The sequence below is a fragment of the Sorex fumeus genome, unplaced genomic scaffold (genome assembly GCF_029834395.1).
Source record: "Sorex fumeus unplaced genomic scaffold, SorFum_2.1 ptg000098l, whole genome shotgun sequence".
Classification (NCBI taxonomy): Eukaryota; Metazoa; Chordata; class Mammalia; order Eulipotyphla; family Soricidae; genus Sorex; species Sorex fumeus.
In genome coordinates, this window is record NW_026606155.1 from 20,254,861 (window position 1) to 20,276,885 (window position 22,025).

A 22,025-nucleotide genomic window follows, 5' to 3' on the forward strand; every position below is an offset into this window, starting at 1 on the left:
TTCTATCCCAGGTGGTCCCCAAGCCCTGCCAGGAGTGATTCCTGAGCACAGAGTCAGGAGTAAACTCTGAGTAAGCATCACTGGGTGTCTTCCAAAAACAGACCAAAACAGAAATAAACTTCAATATTCATCACTGCAACATACCATAGAGTCAGTGTGCAGTTAAAAAATATGTATTTATCTATATCTAAAAAAATCTCCAGATTAATTGTGGAATTTAAAAAAAATTAAGGCTGGAGAGATAGCAGAGTGGGTAGGATTTTGCTTTGTATATTGCTCACCCCAACCTGATCTCCGGCATGAAGGAGTGATCCCTGAGAGCAGAGCCAGGAGTGAGTGCTGAGCACAGATGGGAGTGGCCCAAAGTGTAATACAGAACACAACATGATTCCATCGACTTAAAACAGATGGAGACTAACATATGGCAGAGAGGTGACAAACGTGAGGTGCAGACCCCAATGATACAGAGGCGAAAGATTTCTGTAGAACTACTGGTGAAGCAGATATAGTTATCAACAAACTGCTACCGGTAGGTACTTCAAGAAAACTAGGCTTGGGGGCAGAGCAACAGTGCAATAATACAGTGGGTAGGGCACTGGCCTTGCATGGCAGTCAACCAGGGTTCAATCCCCGGCATCCCATATGGTCCTTCGAGCCTGACAAGAGTGGTCCCTGAGCACAGAGTCAGGAATAAGCCCTGAGCACAGCCGGGTGTGGCCCAAGAACAAAAAGAAAGAAAGGAAGGAAGGAAGGAAGGAAGGAAGGAAGGAAGGAAGGAAGGAAGGAAACTAGGCTTGGAGGAGATTGTTTTAGGCAATTTAAATTTTATGTGTTTGAAGTTTTACATCATTACAGTGCTTCTAGTTTGCTTATACAATCAAAAAAAAAAAAGACTTTTAAAACCTTCCCCAGCAAGGGAGGGTTCCAGCAGCCACCATCAGCAGCTGTGGAGCCCAGGGGCTAACAGGAAGTTATTGGAGAAGTCTGGCTCTGATTGGCCCATTTCTGAGTTCCTGTGCATTGCGCCAACTCCTGAGGGTGCAGGGTTCTGGGGCTGCTGAGAGTTCATAGATCCTTCTATAAGCCTATTACTTCTTTCCCAATGCTCAGAGACTCTCCGACTTTACAATCCTACCTCTGGCTCCGAGAACCCACTAGACAGGTCTCAGGAGAATTTAAGCCTATGCAAATGAGAAACTGTAAGAGGGGCGGGCGAAACTTCACAGGGCATGTCAAGAATCCAGGCTAAACCCATTCTTCACATCTGCTCACAGAAACCAAATTCAAGGATCGTTGGCCTAGCAAAGGTGAGGACGAGGAGCAGGATCGGGGGGGATACCAAGCCTGTGTGTGCAGTCCTTGGCAGATTGCCCCGGGCTGGGGGAAGCAGCCAAGAGGGGGCCCTGTGGCCTGGAGCAGCAGGAGGGGGAGTGGTGCAGGGGTCTCAGCTGTCCACTCCCCGGTGCACTTGCTCAGAAACAACTTCTCCCCTTCCCTCCTCACCTCACCCCTTCCTGGGCAGGCAGCAGGTACTGCTGCGGCTGGTCAGGCAGGAGCTCCCCCTTTTCAGAGTCAGGAGTGAAGTGTCCAGGCGCTGGGGTCAGAACACACTGCTCTCACCTTCCTGTGGAGGCACCGCGGGACTGCAATGATTTCCCGTTTAGTCACCTGAATACAGAAATTGGCTTGGTGACACCACACAAGACAGCCAGGACTCCAGATGCAATGACTTCCAGATGCAATGACTAGATCCTAGAAGGGGACATCAGAGTCTTTGCCTAAACACCAGTCCAGCTGCACGCCCCCCCCCCCACCCCAAACTTCAGTGGGAAAAAGGTGAGTACTGGCTGCCTCTCTGTCTTCAGCCTCGGGGACCTCTATGCCCCCTCTCTGACGCCTTCACAATGCTTTCAAAGATGCGTTAGAGAGCAGCACAAACAAATATTGGTCATCTGCCTTTTCACCCCGGGAAAGCAGAACACCTAAGTATGAGCTCAGGTCACTGTTACTGAGACACGTCGCTCTGGTGTAGTACACAGCCCTTAAAAAGGAGGCAGTTCTGGGCTGGAGCAATAGCACAGCGGGTAGGGCGTTTGCCTTGCACGTGGCCAACCTGGGTTCGATTCCCAGCATCCCATATGGTACCCTGAGCACTGCCAGGGGTAATTCCTGAGCGCAGAGCCAGGAGTAACCCCCGTGCATTGCTGGGTGTGACCCAAAAAGCAAAAAAAAAAAAAGAAAAGAAAAGGAGGCAGTTCTACTCTAGACTCACCTTCATACGGTTAGATGAGAAAAGAGAAACACAGAGCTGGGGATATGCCCAAGAGTCTGTGAGGTTGAAGTTCTCTCCTGGCCCTCCAGGGCTCCCTGAGCACCAGGGGCTTCCTGAGGGCGCCCCAGTCACCGCCCCCACGTCAGTAAAATAAAATAGAAATGCAGACACATGGAGACGTTCTCCTGGGGGAGGCAGTGAAGGAACACGCTTTCCTGTCACTTCAGAAACGTGTGCAAGGAAAAGCACACACGAGTCTGGACAAGGCTGCCCTTTGGGAGGGCAAATGGGCGCCAGAGGGGGCCAGAGAGGGAGGAAGGGGCTTTGGGGTTCCTGAACCACCTGCTTTTCCTGTCTGAAGTCTTATTCTGTATATTCCTTCTCTGTGATTCACTAAGAGTTCAGATGCCTAGAAACAAGTGCTACAGGCAAACAGTGATGATGAAAACCTAGGAGTGTGACTGTCTCTTGAGGCACTTTCTCGACCTGGTTACACTTGAGGTATAAGGACAAACAGATGCCAGCCCACGAAAAGGAGAAGACTGTCCTTTCAGAAAGGGTTCTGTCCTAACAGGGTGAGGCCGGACCTCGTGCTGGCCGAGGGCAGCGCTCTGCGGGCACATGCAAAAAACGAGTGACCGCTCCCCCATCCCCTCCCTGCCCACGGGAAGTGGCCGGCATGAAGCGCCTCATCGTGTGCACACTGAGGGTGGGGTGGGGGCGGACCGTTCCCTAATTCCTGCCAGTGACTCTGGAAGGAAACCAGCTCAGATCACGTGGCAAGGGATGCCCTTCACATGCCCTTCACAGTGCCCGGTTTTAGGGAGGGTGTTTATTCTCTCTAGCTATGTGGATGTGCCCTTCTAGGGGGTATTTATTTCATCTTTAGAGTCTACTGGACATATAGAACTGTGGTGATCAATAATGCAGTAAATCCCAATTCTAAAGAGTGGACTTCTCTAGGTGTAGTAAAGTGGAAGCGCGTTGAGACCTTCCCGTAGCATCCTGGTCAGGGTCTGAACGGAAAGTGAAAAAGCAACACGAGAAGTTTTCTTGGGGGGAATATCTAGAGAACAACTATAAGGGGTACATTCCACAGGCTTGCAGGGGGGAGGGGGGAGAGATAGTACAGGGGCTGGCGATCATGGATCATGGATCCAGTTGGATCTCCAGCACCACAAGGCCCCCTGAGCACAGCTGGGGGGAGCCCAGGAAGGCCTGGGCACTGCCACAGTTCTATGTCCTCAGACTCAGCATCGCTGCACCCTGCAAAGTCGTGACCAGTGGTAGATTATCACCAGGAATCGCTTCCAGGCCCTAAGCACTGCCCCCCAACAGACCTCCCAAGACACACACACACACACACAAACACACACACACTATGTTGTATGTACAGCTCAGCAGAAGAGCGTACACCTTCACACAGGAAGCTTTGGGTATGCTCCCCAGCAATACACACACACACACACACACACACACACACACACACACTATGTTGTGTGTATAGCTCAGCAGAAGAGCACACACCTTCAATAGAGGAAGCCCTGGGTTTGCAGACACACACACACACACAGTACAATGTTGCTCAGAGTGCAAACATGACTTGAAGCCATCTCTGAATGTGCCACCTCTGGGAAGCCACGGGGAAGAAAAGTCTATAAACAGGAAATACCCGGCCTAAGTGGGAAGCTCTCATAAACCCTCCACCCCACACAATAATAGCAGTGGAGCCTGGGTCCAGAGAAAGGATGCTCCATCTGCTACCAAGTGCCCAATCACTTCCCTGCTCCGTGTGCAAGGCCCTCATGGGTCTGACCCGCACCCCCTAAGAGCCCCCTGCACTGCAGGACCTTCCTTGCTGGGAACCCAGAAACCGTCACCCAGTTCCAGATCCGAGTTTTGCCACGCTGTGGCTGAGGGCAGCAGGCAGGAGACAAATTCTCAACCCTTCGGGGTAGGACCGCGTGGACCAACGGCAACCTGAAGGACCGCATTCCGGACTGAAGTTCTTTCGCTTCACCTTGATCAGGAATGCAGGGTCCCTTCCTCAATACGAAGCTCTGGAAGGAACTCCACCACTCACTCACTCACTCACTCACTCACTCACTCATTCAACTTACCCCGCAGGGCCACGCAATTCCCTGTGCCAGATGCTGGGGGGGGGGGGGGGCAGGGACAAATATCTCCTGCATAGTCACCCACGTGCTAGTCACCAGCAATGCAAACGTGAACACAAACACAAACGCAGCTCAGCTCTCCAAGGGCTCAGTGGGAAAAAAGAAAACAAAGTCAAACCAAGAAGAGGATGAGGAGAGAGTCAGTGGTAGGTAAGACACCACTAGCTGGAAGTGAGCTGGCTGTGCTGGTCTGGCACTTTTTCTACTGCTGGGAAATTGCTCTAAGTTAAAAGACTGGCTGGGGGGGAGGGGGCGGTGGTGGTATTAAAAGTATAAATATAAACCAAACGGCTGCTGAAAGTTCTTTATAGAAGATGTGTTAAGGAGTGCACATGAGACACCCACCGCACTCCCGCAAGCCCAACTGACAGCTCTTAATGTGGCTCTGGACACAGTCCTCAATGGGCATCTCTCTGACGCTGGACGAGGCCCCCTCTCCATGCAGCGGTGCCCAAAGAGAACGCCTCATATGACTACCAGATAGACAGGTAGAATGGAGGAGAGAGGAACAGGAGAGAGATGAAGTAGTACACAGAAACCCAAAAGAGCAACCGTTTGATGCGTCACAGCTATCAAGGACACACTCAGCAGTGTGGGGCTGGAGCGACAGGAAGGAAGCGGAGAGTGCCTGTTTTGCATGTGGCCGTCCCAGGTTTCATGCCTGATATCTGGTTCCACAAACCCTGCCAGGACTAAGCCCTGAGCACCGCTGGGTGCGGCACCCAAATCAGCAAACAAAATCAGTGGAGTGGAGGTGGGGGAAGGGGCCCAAGGCGGAGAGCAGGCTGCAGAATATAGATGTCTGAACCAAAAAAAAAAAAACACAGAAGGTACGAGTGTTGTTGGTCCTTTTTACGGCCCACCTGCCAACGACATCACCTCTGAGACAGTGGGAGGGCCTGACGATGATATGGGTATGAGAGGACATGAAGGAATCATTATTAATTATGATAGGCATGCTCACGGGATGCCAGTGAATAAACACCAACAATCCTTATCAATTAACAAAAATGATCTTCGGCAGGAAAGGCAGGCAGGAGGGGGGTGGCAAGTGACATTACGTGTTGCCGAGCTCTTTGGCTCACGCTGACCTCACAGAGGATAAAGGCATTTTCCCGGAGGCACGGGGACAGACCTCCGAGGACAGCCACACGCATCCTCTGCCTGCAGACGGGATGGCGGGGTGCAGACTTGAGGGGGATTCTGATAAGCGGATTCAAGGCTGCAGGGGAGCGGCCCAGGAGTCTAGCAGCTCTGGACAAGGCCCACCTGCACCCACACCGCAGCCTGGACAAGGCCCCAGCCTCTGTGGGCCACCCTGCCCTCAGCAGAGCCACCCGATGGGAGCACACGTGTCGCAGCCCTGTGCTCATGGGCTGGGAGCTGCCAGCCCCATCTCCTGCCTTTCACAGTTCCGTAGTCTGAGGAGAAGGAGCTGCTGGCTGCTGAGAGCAGGCAAAGAGACTGGGACGGCAATGACACAGAGGGAGAGGACGGGAGCCCGTTAGTATTCCTGGAGCATCGATACCATTAAGAAGGAGAGGGAGGAGGAGGAGGAGGAGGGGGAGGGGGCGGAGGAGGTGGGGGAGGGGATGAGGAGGGGGTGGAGGAGGAGGAGGAGGACGGGGAGGGGGAGGAGGAGGGAAGGGGCAGCCCAGGCCAGGCGTCGCCATCTTGATGCCCTTGACGCGTGCGGACGCTGCCCAGGAGGCTGGCACCGGGACAGCCCCGGAGAAGGAGTGAGCGGCCAATGGAGATTTATGTGAGGAGAGTGAGATGGACAAGGTAAAATTGTCAGGAGGAGTTGTTAGAAAGTAAAATATATTGTGACAATTCCACTCCTGCCGTTCATCAATAAACTGACAGATCATTTAGTGTCAATTAGGAGTGATAGATGGACAAGTCCCCATGATCCTGGGCCAAAATTAATGGCTGGGAGGGAGAGGGTGATTGGAAATGACGGCTGACATTGAGAGCCACGTCCTCAACGTCCCCACGGGGCCATTACTCGCCTCATTCCCTTGCAGATCAATGCAGGGACAAACCCCAAAACAGACACTCTGAGACGAAACTTCACCCGACGCCCCCTTCCTCCTGCCCGATGCCTGGGCTCGGCTCTGCCCCTGTGGCCCAGTCCGGGCGCCTGCCGGCCACTTCCCCAGCCAAGAGCAGCCGGCTCCTGGGCGGGATCTGGGGACAAGCGGTGACTTCACCAAGGGCGGGGCAGAACCCAGAGATTCTTCTGCGAGCCTCACGCCTCACGATGGAGTTAGTGCCCTCGGGAAAAGGGGAGTGAGAGGTCCTCAGGGAGGGTCTCCCCTTGCAAGCACCCCCCACTCTGGCCTCTGACCCCAGGCCTGCAGCCTCCCTCAGGGAGAGGACATGTCCACGGCACGGTGACAGCAGCCCACCCTGCCAGAGAGGGGTCCAGGACACCTGGCCACACTCAACCTCTTTCTGCCAGGGGCTGTGCCCCCCACCCCGACTTCTAATCGCGCTCCTTGGGCCCCTCACGGTGGCCCAGATCCCTGCTCCTGGAGGGTCCCTGCCCCCTGAGATGACTCACTCCCCCCACATCCCACTGCCCACAGAGGTCATCCATCACTTAACTAACAAGTGCCCCGCCTAGCCCAGAATCAAGCTCAGGGGCTCATTTATACCCCAGGCTCCCAAAAGCGCTGGGCCAACTGCAGGAGCTCCCAATTCCTGCCCTCGTGGGGCTGGGACTCAGTGCACCCAAGAAAGGCCCCCGGGAAGCCCTCTCTCCTCTTTCTGGTCCAAACCTGTTTGACTTGCCTCCTCCGGCTGCCAGATCGCCTTTGTTTCAGCAAACTCAGAGTCAGCCTTCCTACTTCCAAGAAATTGAAGACAGAAGAGGCGCGCCCCAATGAAACCCTCCCAGCTTATCCAGCTCCCTTTTCCTGTCTATCTCTGAGCTGAACTTGCCCCCATTCTCTTCTGTTCTGGGGATGGGGGGGGGGGAGGGGGGAATGTTCCAGCTTCCACTTGTCCATGGTGAGTCTATCTCCCCTGGACAGCATGTGTCACTGTCCCCTGCACCCCGCACCACTCCACCCAGGAGGCCCTTCCCTCCCCCTCTGTGATGCCCTGCTTTTCTCTTGTCTCAGGGCAGTGCCCGTGTTCCTGCCCTCTTCCTTCTCAGCCCACCATCAGCTGGCGTCTGCCCCAAAGTCAATCGCTCTCACCCCCTTCTCAACTGCCCGCAGAAACCTGTAAGGAGCCCACCCAAGGACCTGCCTTATCTCCTAGTTGTGACGACGGCGCCAGATGCATCTTTCTTGAGCTCTCCTGGAATGTGCGACTGCAGGAGTGATCTACCCATCCCCCCTCCAAATCCGGTCTCTCCTGCCTTCCCACCCCAACCAACAACCCACAGAAGCCGGGCACCCCGCAGTAAGTTTGTCACCTCCCTTCACCCCTGCATCCACCCCCCGCCCCGTGAGCCTGCAGGGAAGGCCACCTCCAACCTGTGACCCCAACCCTGCTCCTGTCTGCTCCCCCTGCCCCAGGACAGGCTCTCAGGCCCCTCCTCTTAGTGTCACCTTCATATCTGCCAGACTCCAGGAGCCCTACTACCCCACGGAGAGCAAAATGACCACCCCACACTATCCACCCGATCTTTCATTTGGCCGATCAGGAGCTTACAATGCGTAACCCCCACTGCAGGCACCGTGGGCATGAAATAATGGGCTCTCGCGTGCTACGGCGCGAGAGGAGAGAAAGAGGCGAGCTGACTGCACGTGAGCCACACGTGTCTCTAGGCCTACAGGCCAGGGAGTGGAGGACACAAGGGACACTGCTGTAGAGCCAGCAGGGTCAGGTCAGGTAAAGCCTTGCAGTCCACAGTCCGGGCTCTAGGCTTTGCCGCGACTGGAGGGGCTGCCAACTGAGGGCTCTGGGCAGACAAGTGAAAGGATGTCACCTTTTCTTTCTTTTTTTTTCAGTTTTGGGGACGGTCACACCCAACAGGGGCCACTCCCAGCTCAGAGGTACTGTGAGGTGCCAAGGGTGAAACTCAGGGCCTCAAACAAGTGAGGCTCACTGAACCACATCCCTGGCCCCTCACTTTAAGGTTCAAAAAAGTTTGTTCTATAGGAGACTAACACCCAAGATAGCCGAGATAAGTACCAGGAGGTTTATTCTATGGCTTGGAGGCCAGCCGCACACGCCAGGGGAAAAGGCAGCACAGATAGAGAAGGGAGCACCAAATAAAGGGTGTTGGGAGGATCCTCCCAGGATGGGAGAAGCATGCTGAAAGTAGACTATAGACCAAACATAACTGCCACTCAATGCCTCTTTTGCAAACTACAACACCCAAAAGGAGAGAGAGAACAAAAGGGAATGCCCTGCCACGGAGGCAGGGTGGGATAGGGGGGAAAGGGGGTCGGAGGGATGCTGGGATCAGTGGTGGTGGAAAATGGGTACTGGTGGAGGGATGGGTACTTGATCATTGTATAATTGAAACCCAAGCACAAAAATTTGTAAGTCTACAATTGTACCTCATGATGTTTCACTAATAAAATTTTTTAAAAAAAGTTTGTTCTGGCTACCCGGAGATTCAACCAAGCAAGAGTGCTCCGGGAATCTAGTGATGTGGTTTGTACTCACATCAACGCCAGAAAAACCTCGGCTGGGGCTGCTGCCAGCCCATTAACATACCAGATAAGGCCATTTCAAAGTTATCTTCTTACTCTTGATTAAAAGGTCAAAAAATTAGCTGGCAAGCTTAGTAAACCCTTAGACAAGGACTTAAGGTCCCCATGGTGAGATACAACAATTTTCACAAAATTTTTTTCTATGGAAATAACTTTCCCGCCCCCACCCCCAGCATGCAGGATCTTTATTCCAAATTATCAGTGGTCATTTATTTTCCAATCAGAAAAAAATTTTCCCACTACTAAAAAATAATTTCCTGCCAATAATACAGGCAGGCTGGAGCAATAGCACAGCGGGCAGGGCGTTTGCCCTGCACATGGCCAACCCGGCCGACGAGTTCGATTCTTCCGCCTTCAATTCCTCCGCCCCTCTCGGAGAGCCCGGCAAGCCACCGAGAGTATCTTGCCCGCACAGCAAAGTGTGGCAAGCCACCTGTGACGTATTCGATATGCCAAACACAGGAACAACAAGTCTCACCATGTTACTGAGCCCGCTTGGAAATAACTTTTTTGATTACTCCATTGGTCATTTAATGGTAACAAGCAATAAAAAATAAAATTATTGTGGGTCTGCTAGTGGCGGGGGGCAGGCTTGAGGGGGGGTTGGGAAAATGGAGACAGTGGTGGAGGGAAGCTGAAGGTGGGTTTGGCGCTGGTACAGTGGATGCCTGTAACAAATCAGCATGAATGACTTTGTAAACGGCGGTATTTAAATAAAGTGTGTGTGTGTGTGTTGAGCCACACCCACACCCCACAACTGCCACCATGTAAAGGAAAGCCCAGCTTCATAGCCTCACAAGAGATGCAAGGCAAGCCAGGCTGCTGAAACTCCCTGGCCCACCTGTACAGATCCTGGAGTTTCTACCACGTGCGGCTACATACGCAGCTGTCCGACACCTCCCAGCTCCACAGTACTGACAGCCCAGTGGGAGCACACACAACTAGAGGGGGGAAGTAGCACAGGAGCCAACTCAGCTCAGTAAACAAAAGCAGTAACACAGACGGCTGAACAAGCACCGAGCAGCTCAGTGAGTGAGCCCTCAGACAAGGGCTCTAATGGCCCCATTGTGAGATGGAACAACTTTCACAATGTTTTCTTTTACTGAAGAATTTTTCAATAATTCCAATAGCCAGTGTGTTACAACAAGCAAATAAAATAAATTATTTTGTGCCTGCGAAAGGGGCGGGATTGGGACGTGAGTGGGAAACCGGGGATGGTGTGGAGGGAGGGCCACCCTCGTGGTGGGACTGGTGTTGGAACATTGAATGCCTGAAGCAACCATATTACGAAGGATGCTGTAAACTGTGGTGTTTCAAGTTAAAAGACAAAATTTTAAATTGGCATTATGATGGGGCCAGAGAGATAGTACAGCACGGAAGGTGCTTGCCTTGCACGTGGCTGACCCAGGTTCGACCCCTAACATCCCCTAGGGTTCCCTGAGCACAACAGCAGTGATTTCTGAGTGCAGAGTCAGAAAAAGCACCTAAACATTTCTTTGGATGGCCCAACAAACAAAAGAAAAAAAAGTTCTATTTTTTTGTTTGCTTGTTTCTTTTTTTAATTTATTTTATTTTATAAAGTAAGGTAAAGGTAAAGGCCCTCCCGTTGATCGTCGATTTGCTCGAGCGGGCCCAGTAACGTCTCCATTGGAGACTTTGTTGTTACTGTGTCTGGCATATCGAATACTCTCGGTAGCTTGCCGGGCTCACAATATTTGATTACATTTAATATTCAAACACCAATCCCACCACCATTACACCTTCCCACTGCCATATTTCAGATGCTTCCATCCCGAACCGCAATCCCTACCCCAAAGCAGAACCAAAATAATACATTTTGCATTGTCTGTTATGAAAAACAGTTAAAAATGATACAAAAAAGTATCCTTAAGAGGAAACAGTGTGGAGATTGTTGTATTTCATACAGGGACCATTAAGTCCTTCTATAAGAGATCACTTACATGTTATTAAAGATTGAGCCTTGTGTGCTTTATATATATATATGTAAAAAATAAAACTGTATATTTCCCTCTAAGATTAGTTGATTCCTACTTTGAACCCTATCAAATATGGTGCAGTAATCTTGGAGAATGGGTAGGGTGTGTGGTTTGAAGTATTGTGCGGCCACAAATGTGGCCATGTAGTCCAGGAATAGATTCACTTGTAGGTGATGCTCAGCCCAGCATGTGGAGAGTGGCCGTGAGCACAGGGGCAGTTGGGTTGTGGGGGTTTTCGGCTGCCAGGGCTGGGTCCCTTGGGGCAGGGAGGGGTCTCACTCGCTCCCCTCCAGGGTGTCCTGAGTGAAACAGCCTGGCATGGGGTCTGGTGGCAGGGTTATGGCCAGTGTCATGTTATGTTCCCTTCCAGGAAAGAAGGACATGCGGTCTGGATGGTGGTCAATGACGAGATCATCTGGTGCCAGTCTGAGGTGACTTATGGGCATGACTGCTGAGTCACCAGAGACAGGGGGATACGGGCGGAGGATCTCTGTACCCTGTCCTGTTGAATTCAGAGTTCTCAGTCACAAAGTCCTGCATACCTGGATTTTTCCACAGATTCACTCATGGGTGAGACTTGGCCCTAGCATGTGGATAGTGGCCGTGAGCATGGCAGTGGCTGAGTTCTAGAGCTTTTTGGCTGTTGGGACTGCGTCCCCTGGGGCAGGAAGGGGTCTCACCCGCCCCTCTCTGGGATGCCCCAAGTGAAACAGCCTGGCACGAGGTCCGGTGGTGTGGTTATGGTGAGTGTCAGGTTATGCTCCCTTCAGGGAGAATATTATGTTCTATTAAAAAAGTAACAACTGGGGCTGGAGCAATAGCACAGTGGGTAGGGCATTTGCCTTACACACAGCCAGCCAGGGTTCAATTCCCAGCATCCCATATGGTCCCCCGAGTACCACCAGAGGTAATTTCTGAGTGCATGAGTCAGGAGTAACCCCTGTCCAACTGTGTGGTACTTGATGCCTTATGGATTGGCAGAAAGGTCCTGGGATATCAGCAGTCTGATGGTGCCTTCATACTTTCAGATACCCCAAAACTGTTGCTGTGTCTTTGGCTACACCTCAACAACTTGGGGCCAAGTTTACCAAGAAATTAAACAGCCAAAAGGCATGTGGGAACCACACCCACAAACCACCTCCAGCTCAGCTATATAAGCCCATTTACTGACCTTATTTCTGAGACCCATGAATCTCAAAAGAAATCAAAAGACACAGTTACGGACTGTAGCACGGAGGTAAGGGGAAACCCGTGACTGAGATCTCCAAGTTCGCTTGGATCAGGACTGGGTCTCCTCCCCCCACAGGTCCCCACTTTTCCAGTAGCTTGGCAGTCATACCCACAAACTGTCCCTGGCACTATGTAATCTCATTAACGGCCAAGATCCAGTAACTATAAACTTAGCTTCCAGAAGAAAGAGCCGTCCTAACCCCATGCCAGGCTGTCTTCACTGGGGCACCTCTGAGGGGGGTGGGTTGAGTTTCCCTCCCCCACAAGCAGAACCCTGACAGCTGAAAACCTCCAGAACCCAACCACCACCATGCCCAAGGCTACTGTCCATACACTTGGATGAGCCTCACCTAAAGTGTGATGAACCTCACCCATGAGCTGACCAGCAGGAAAACACAGGTATGTGGGAACCCATGACTGAGATTTCAAAGCCTGCTCGGATCGGGACTGGACTTCCTCCCCTGAGGTCCCCAGTTTTCCAGAAGCTTGGCAGTCACACACACAAACTGCCCCCGGTACCATGTAGACCCAGAGACTATAAACTAAATCTCCCGGAAGAGAACAACACAGAATTTTCTGGACATTATATTCTATCCATAACAAGCAATACAAAACAAATCACCTAGCATTGCCTTTTCAGCAGGTTTGAGTGGTGGTGGGACTGGTACCAAAATATTGAATGTAACCAAAGTAGAGAGAAAGTATGGGGGGAAAATGTCTGCCACACAGGCAGGGGAAGGGTTAGAATGGCGGGTGTGTGGGGGAATACTGGGAATTTTGGTGGTGGAAAATGTGCTGGTCAAGGGATGGGTGTTTGATGACTGTATGACCAAAGCTCAAACATGAAAGCTTTGTAACTATCTCACAGTGAATCAATAAAAAGTGGGAAAAGGGGGAAAAATAATAATAAAATTAATATTCTGAAAAGAAAAAGTAATGTGGAGTTCATGCCCAATTCAATCAGCTTAATCAATAGCAGTACTGAATAAGTAGCAGTACTACTACATTATGGGGGGAAAAAAGACCATGGGAACAGAAGAATAGTGTAAATGCAAACTCAGATACAAATATGTAGAATATGGTAATGGTGACTTCTCAGATCCTGGAGAAAGCCTTATATTTTAATAAATGATCCTAGGACGGGAGCCATTTAGAAAAAGATAAAACTGGATCCAGACCTCATATCATGATCAGGATTAATTCCATAGGTCAGAGATCTAAATTTAAAAAATGGGAGGGTGTGGTGTGGTTTCAATAAAATATTACGTATAAAAATAGGGAGCTGATGTGTGGGCCTATAGTGTGCTGAGTTAAGATTTAGCAATTTTGAGAAATAAAGAGGATATAACTCTTAATAAATGGAGATTTATCAGTACCTTTTTTTTTTCTGAAAAAAATCCCATGAAGCTAAACCAGAAATGAACACAGAGGCTACCCACAGGGGATGTGAGGGACTGAAGAGAACAAAGAATGGGAGTAGAACATACTCTGAGTACAGCTTTCAATACCATCCCACTGATAAAATAAGAAGTATACAACATGGGTTCATGCTAGGAGTCTTCAACTTGAATCTGATCATAAAAAGCCAGAGAAATCTAACGTGTGTTGCATTCTATAAGATATCTGGCCTGGATTTCTCAAAAAGAAATGTCAACTGGGATTGAGGAGATGAGGAGAGAGCTCAGGGGCTGGAGCACATGCTTTGCATGCAGGATGCCCTGGTTTGATACCAAGCACCTGATCCCCTGAGCAACACTGGGAAAAGTCTACAAACAACGTGCCTTTGAGCTCTGCTGAGTGTGGCTCCAAAAACAAAAGCGGAAAAAAAAATCAATTGGGGCAGAGAGGTAACCATTTTAGATCAAGAAAGACTAAAGACATAATGCCCCAAAGTAGAGAGAGAGTATGGGGGAAATTGTCTGCCATAGAGACGGGGAAGGGGAGGACGGGGGAGGGATACTGGAGACATTGGTGGTGAAAAATGTACACTGGTGGAAGGATGGATGTTCGATCATTGTATGACTGAAACTCAAAAATGAAAGCTTTGTAACTGTATTTCATGGTGATTCAATAAAAAAAAGACTATAAGGCAACTGGGAAAATTTTAAAAGAAACTATATGTCAAATATTATTAAAACATTATGAAATTTCTTAGACATGATAAAGATAGTATAATTATTTGGGGAATGTCCTTAATCTTGAAAGATGTATGCTGAAGTATTTAGAGGGGAAATGTCATGGCCTTTACAACTTGCTTATAAATGATTCAGAAGATAAGTGTGTGTGTGCGTGCATGCGTGCATGCGTGTGTGTGTGTGTGTGTGTGTGTGTGTGTTTCTTTGAGAAAAGGAGTGTGTGTGTGTGTGTGTGTGTGTGTGTGTGTGTGTGTGTTTCTTTGAGAAAAGGAAATTCCTTAAGTCATTCCTTAAGTCATCCCACTGGTACAAATATTTCAGGCAGTTTACCTTTCATTTATAATTTTGCGCAGGAGAGTAAGGACAAAAATGGTCTGTAATGCTAAGAGGCAATCCGTTCTGTTTGGGAAGAGCAGAAACCAAAGTGCTATATTCTAGATAAGCTCTGAGAGTCTTATGCAGGTGTAAGAAGCCAGCCTGGAAGGACCACAAACTGCATAATTCCTTTCACACAACACGTCCAGCACAGACACTTCAGTCAGAAGGCAGGTCAGTGATTCCCGGGGCTGGGGAGGTAGGGTGAGGGGAGAATAGGAAATGACAGCTAACAAGGGGAGGTTTAGGGGTCCGAAATGTTCTAAGATGACTGGAGTCATGACAGCACAGCTCTGTCGAGAGACCGACGACAGGGGAAATGTCCATTTTTCAGTGGATGAACTGCATGACCTACACACTATAGGGCAACAAAGCTTCTGTCCCCCACTTCACCTCTCGTTCTGTAAGAAGTCCCAGCAGCTCCACCCATACCCCATTTTCTCTGAACCTATAAAAGGCCCAGAGTCACAGCTTCATGACTAATCTGGGACGAGATGCCAAAACCAATGAGACTCCCAGGTGGACCAGTCTCTGGGCTGAGGCTTGGGGGCCTTCTCAGCATAGGAGTGGGCGAGCTCGCCCCAGCCCTTCCCCTCATTCTGCCAGGAGGCCCAGCCGCCCCCCCCCCCACACCCCACATGCTCCGGCGCATGAATGGCCCAGTCTCATGGCTTTCCGACTAATCTCAGAGGGGAGGCCAAGCCACAGCATTGCCCCGGTTCTACCGCTCCTGGAGCAGGCAGCCACAAATGGGGACACACGACACCTCCACATGTCACAGTACTAACAGCCCAGCAGGAGCCCAGAAAATTCATTAGGAAAGCTCCATTGGTGCCCTCTAAGCTCACTGGATGAAAACAGTAACACAGAAGGCTCAAAAGCTCAGTAAATCCTCAATGACTTTAACAACACCATAGTAAAACAATTTTTACAAATTTTCTTTTTCTGAACTTTTTTTTCATAATTCCATCTGCATCATCTGCCATTTTGTTGTGACAGGCAATATAAAATAAATTATTTTGTGCCTGCCAAGAGGACAGGCTTGGGGGGGCAGGAGGTGAAGGGGCTGGAAGCTGTGACATTGAGGGAGGGAGGGTCACACTGGTGGTGGGAGGGGATGGGTGCTGGAACACGGAATGCCTAAAACAACTCTATTATGAGCCATTTGGTAAAACATGGTGTTTAAATCATGTTTGAATTTTGTTTAAAAACTACCGCCGGGGCTGGAGCCATAGCACAGCGGGTAGGGCATTTGCCTTGCATGTGGCCAAATCTGGGTTCAGTTCCCAGCATCCCATATGGTCCCCTGAGCACCGCCAGGAGTAATTCCTGAGTGCAGAGCCAAGAGTGACCCCTGTGCATCACCGGATGTGACCCAAAAAGTCAAAAGAAAAGAAAATTTTAAAGTTGAAAAATAAAAAGCACTGTTTGTCAAAAAGCACAGCAGCCCAAGAACACCTACCCCACCCCACCCCACCCTAGCAGGCCACAGGGAGCGAAGATACTCACTTAGAAACCTTCATGGAGTCATCTGCCCAGCCTCCTTGCCGTCGTGGGGGCTTGGGCGGGGGAGTCTGTAAGACAAGAGAAGAAGGAGGCAACTTAATATAGTCACGCAGTATGTGGTGGCGCAGGGAACGGTCACCTCAGCCTACCAAATTAAACTCACCCACACCTGTGCTAAAAATGCAGCGACCTGGGGCCAAAGAGAGAGCACCGAAGTTAAGGCACATACCTCGCACGCAGCTGACCCCAGTTTGATCCACTGCACCCTACAGTCCCCTGAGCACCAAACACAGCCAGAATGGGGCCCAAGAACCACAGAGTCCAAGCAGCACTGCTTCCTCAAGCCCTGGCATGGGACCTCCGACAGGGGCTGGCTGAGAATCACCAGGAGGGGGCCCCAGACACCCTGAGCACTGCTTGGGAGATACCTCACACCCTGCAAAAAGAAAAAAAAAAAAGAGAGGGTTGGGGGATGGTACCTCTGCAACTGACTGCAGAAATATGAGTGCTTTCGTGCCCTTCTGTCTGTGTATAGCTTGGCCAGGCCTGGGGGGCAATTTGGCTATATCTTCCGAAAGCCTTAGAAACGTTCACTTTTTTCTGAGCCAGAAACTCTAGTCCCAGGAATTTATCATGGGAAATAATCAGGGACAGACGTAATGTCCTTTTTGAAAAATGAACCACTGGAGCCAACCAAAATGGACAGCAGCGAGAGAAGAAATAACAGAATACACAAGTGAAAATACTATATGCAATAAGGAAAAGCAATGTTTAAAGGAATTCTGAGGGACCCGGGAGAGAGATCAAAGGTTTGCAGGGCATACGCTGCATCCTCAAGGCCCCACACTGGATCTGCAGAACCAAATGGTCCCCTGGGTCACCGAGGCCCCAAGTACCACTGGGTGTGCAAAGCACCGAACCATCAGGTGGCCTGAAAGGCCTAGTATTACCAAAAGCAGCACAAGGACCCTGGAACACTGCTGGGAAGGCCAAAAATATAAGTAACTTCATTGCAGCACTCTTTACAATAGCCAGAATCTGGAAAAAACCTGAGTGCCCGAGAACAGATGACTGGTTAAAGAAACTCTGGTACATTTACACAATGGAGTACTATGTAGCTTTTAGAAAAGATGAAGTTATGAAATCTACATATAAGTGGTACTACATGGAAAGTATCATGTTAAGTGAAATGAGTCAGAAAGAGCGGGATAGACACAGAAAGATTGCATTCATCTGGGGAACATAAAGCAACAAAAAGGGAGACTAACACCCAGGAATGGCTGAGATTAGTACCAGGAATTTTGCTCCATGAATTGAAGGACAGCCACACGTGCTAGGTGAAAAGGAAGCTCAGATAGAGAAGAGAGCACCAAATAAAGGGTGCTGTGAGGAACCCTCCCAAGGTGGGAGAAGCATGCTTAAAGTAGTCTATAGACCAAACATGATTGCCACTCAATGCCTCTCTTGGAAAACACAGTACCCAAAAGAAGAGAGAGAGAACAAGGGGGAATGCCCTGCCACAGAGATAGGGTGGGGTGGGGGGTGGGGATGGGGGGTGGGAGGGATGCTGGGACCCGTGGTGGTGGAGGATGGGCACTGGTGGAGGGATGGGTACTTGATCATTGTATAACCGAAACCCAAGCACAAAAATGTATAAGTCTATAACTGTACCTCATGGTGTTACACTAATAAAATATATATATGTAACATAATGCGAGGAGAAGGTACAGTATATATTAACCCTGAAAAACATGCCACAAAACAGTAGGTACATACTTCTGATTGTGTGTCAAGATTGGTAATGCTGCAAACCAGAGCAAGAGTACAGCGGGAAGGGCATTTGTCTTGTACATGGCTGTCCCAAGTTTGATCCCAACATTCCATATGGTCCCCCAAACACTGCCAGGAGTAAATCCTGAATGCAGAGTCAGGAGTAACCCGTGAGTATTGCTGGCTACAGCCCAAAATTAAAAAAAAAAAAAGGACTATGAATACCCCATATCTAGCATTACTTAGCTACAAAGCATATGTGTGAAAGGCTTTAATTAGATAGAAACAATTCTAAATTTCCTTCTACTGCTATTTTTTTTTTAATCATCCTAGGCGCATATGCTGCCCGAGCCCTTGTGCTGCTTGCGCCCACGTGGTTGAGCACATGTGGTGCCTGAGCACATGTGTCGCCCGCATCTCCACTCTTGAGATGTGTACTTTCATGCTTTTCTGTCTAATCCTAGGATGTGTGTAGGGGCTCTCTCTCCGTCCTTGGAGAAGCCTGTGTTCTCTCTTGAGTATGTTACTCTCTCTCTCTCTCTCTCTCTCTCTCTCTCTCTCTCTCTCTCCCCCCCCCATACACACACACAACTTAAAAATCCTCCAAGTAAAATCTATTTATTTCCAAAAAAAATCATTCTATTATAAACTTATACTACTTTTATAAATAGAAAGATAACAAGAGAAAAGAGAGAATTACCTAAGAGATAGCAACTAGACAGGTAGGTTAAACATCTAAAAATGTAACAGGTACAGAACATTGCCAGCATCAAGATTAAAAAAGGGACCAACAGCTCTGGCCCAGAGACATAGCAGTGAATCCCGGAAGATCTCACCACATCACCAGAGATCTCTCCGGGCTCCGTACCGAGCCAATTTCACCGGGGCATCCCAGATGGAGCAGGTGTGCTCCCCCTGTCTGATCCAGATGAAGTCCCGGTGACCATAAGCAGTCAGAAGCAAGGCCTAGGTCTTTGGGTCCCAGGACTAAGACCCCAGGCCACATGGCGGCAGCGGCAGCAGAAGAGCCGGGCTATCTCTCCCTGGCTCCCACCGGCTTGGCAGCCTGGCTGTCACGCCCACAATCTGCCTCTGGGCACCATGTTAGCGCTCCATCGGCCCTGGACCAGGGACTCCCAATTGAATCCTAAAATGGATTAGCGTCCTGCAGAGATGTCTCTGGACCCCAACCATTTACCATCTCAGAATTCCAGAAGCGTGTGACCGCTTTTGAGGCCGCGTGACTGCTCATCATATTCAAAGTGAGCAATGGAAAATTAAATAATCTAGCGTCTGCCCCTGACAGGCAGGTTTGAATGGTGGTGGGAAAGTTTGAGCAAACTATAATGCCCAAAAGCAGAGAGAGTGTATTGGGGAAATTGTCTGCGATAAAGACTGGGTGAGGACTGGGATGGGGCAGGGAGAGGGATACCGGGAACACTGTTGGTAGAGAAAGTGCACTGGTGGAGGGATGGGTGTTTGATCATTGTATGGCTGAAGCGCAAACATGAAAGTTTTGTAACTGTATCTCACGGTGATTCAATTAAAAAAAAAAATTTAAAAAGGAACTTCGGCTGACCCAGGTTCGATTCCTCCGCCCCTCTCTGAGAGCCCGGAAAGCTACCGAGCGTATCCTGCCCACACAGCAGAGCCTGGCAAGCTACCTGTGATGTATTTGATATGCCAAAAACAGTAACAACAAGTCTCACAATGGAGACGTTACTGGTTCCCGCTCGAGCAAATCGATGAACAATGGGAGGACAGTGCTACAGTGCTACATATAAAGGAAAGCCTTTAAGATTTACAGATATCTATCAAATGAAAATCTATGATACAGAAGAGTATTGAGGAATATATGGGTGGGATGGGGGGCTTGGGGGGTGGGAGGGATACTGGGATCCATGGTGGTGGGAAATGGGCACTGGTGAAGGGATGGGTATTTGATCATTGTATAACTGAAACCCAAGCACAAAAATTTGTAAGTCTACAACTGTACCTCATGGTGTCTCACTAATGAAATTTTTAAAAAAAACTTCAACGAAATGAACACCTCATCAAGAATACTTGGGGCCAGTGACAGTCTAGCAGGTAGGACATTTGTTCACCTTGCACACAGCCAACCCAGGTTCAACTCTCAGCATCCCATAGGGTTTCCCAAGCACTGTCAGGAGCAATTCCTGAGTGAAGAACCAGAAGTAACCCCTGAACGTTAATTATTGAGTGTGACCCAAAAGCAAAACTACAACAACAACAATAATGAAGGAACACTCTATCCAGCCAGCTTATCATTCAGATTTGAAGAAACAATAAAGAGCTTCATAGATAGGCAACAAATTAGGGAATTTATAGCCTTAAAACCACTTTTGCAAGAAGCATTAAAAGAGCTTCCTTAAAGGACAGGACAAATTTCCCAGCATGTGAGATTGAGTATGGCACTTAATAACGGGACACATGTTTGTCTGCTACTAGGTTAAGAGAGGTATGTTTATTCCTAGCTTGCTAAGGGATTTTACACATTTTCAATAATGAATTAACATCTCATTTACATTGATTGTTCTATGCCTGATTAAGTACTTTTTTTTCACACTGAGTTGAATTTCTTTACTTACATAAGTTAAAATCCTATGGCAATCAATCATCACAAATTGAATTTTACTGATTTATTTTCTGATAATTCCATTTGCCATTCCTTTAAGTTTTGTTGAAGCAAGTAATATTTGCCGTATGCCTGCCAAGGGGGCAGGCCGGGAGCCAGGAGGGAACCTGGGAGCTTTGGTGGTGGGGCTGGTATTGAAACCATATGCCCAAAACAATTCTATTATGAATGACTTTGTAAATCATGGTATCTTAATTATTATTTTTTTTTAAATCTCAAAATGTGGGTGGTAGGAAGCACTCACCAATGACAGATTAAATTCAGAAACTCAGCCCAGCAAATCTTGACCCCAAATACCATGCAAACTGCAGGTAACTCAATGACTCAGGTGGGATAAAACAGGAAAGAACATTTCCTATTTTGAACTGTCCAGCATTCACTTAGAACTGTGCTTTTGAAGCATCAGTTTCTGGATGCAAGAATTTTACGTGATTAAAACTGCTGTCCTCAGCCTGAGGAGATGTCTTGATAAATGGGACTAAAGTGGGAATTGGGAACTCCGCTACAAACTACGAGGTGGTGAATGCTTCGATTTGTGGGCCCTCCAACATCTGGGACAACAGTCCCAGTGATCCTGAGGTCACTAAGGAGTTGCCGACAATAAGCAAGAACCCGGGTGTGGCTGTGATCCAATACAACTTGGCACAAAGAGCAGCAGGTTGTGGCCGCTGACCCCCAACCGGAAATGTGTCCTTGTGACATCTTTTGACTCTGTTGTGGAAAGTCTGGCACGGAAGAGTTTGGGAAAACACCTCGTTCTCCCTGCCATGATACCTTGATATTTCTGATATTTTTTATAAAAAATACATTTTCCTGGCTGCTTCTCTTGGAGCACCCTAGCCCGCCAGGGACATGCTTGGTCTAGATACATCCTGACTTTCTGTGGGGCAAGCCAGCAGCTGCTGGAAATGGCCAGGAAGCCCAGAACCAGCTCAGCGCCGGAAATCTCAGCCGTAGCACATGGAAAACAAGCGGCACATCCCAGGGCCAAGGCAGGCACTGAATGGAACTCTCTTGAGCTTGGTCCCAGTCCATGAGATACCACAAAAATGTAGAAAACAAGCTATAGGCAGAGACACTGTAAGCCAGATTTTTCAGACCACTAACAGAGCAACACAGCAAATGACACTAAAAAAAAGCAAGTCACACCAACTTTTTGCTTTCCCAGCACATATAAAAGTTATATTCCCATCAACTATTAAACGCACAACAGCATTCTAAAAAAAAAAAA

The 22,025-nt window shown here is 49.1% G+C and overlaps 1 protein-coding gene across 2 annotated transcripts in view; it reads right to left on the reverse strand.

Moving 5' to 3' along the window:
* IFT43 (intraflagellar transport 43) overlaps window positions 1-22,025 on the reverse strand; it is a 101,183-nt gene that overhangs the window by 44,352 nt on the left and 34,806 nt on the right. For both annotated transcript variants that reach the window (XM_056133634.1, XM_056133635.1), the window contains exon 3: window positions 16,372-16,436. In XM_056133634.1, the coding sequence (XP_055989609.1) occupies window positions 16,372-16,436 (65 nt within the window). The remainder of the gene's footprint in view (window positions 1-16,371; window positions 16,437-22,025) is intronic.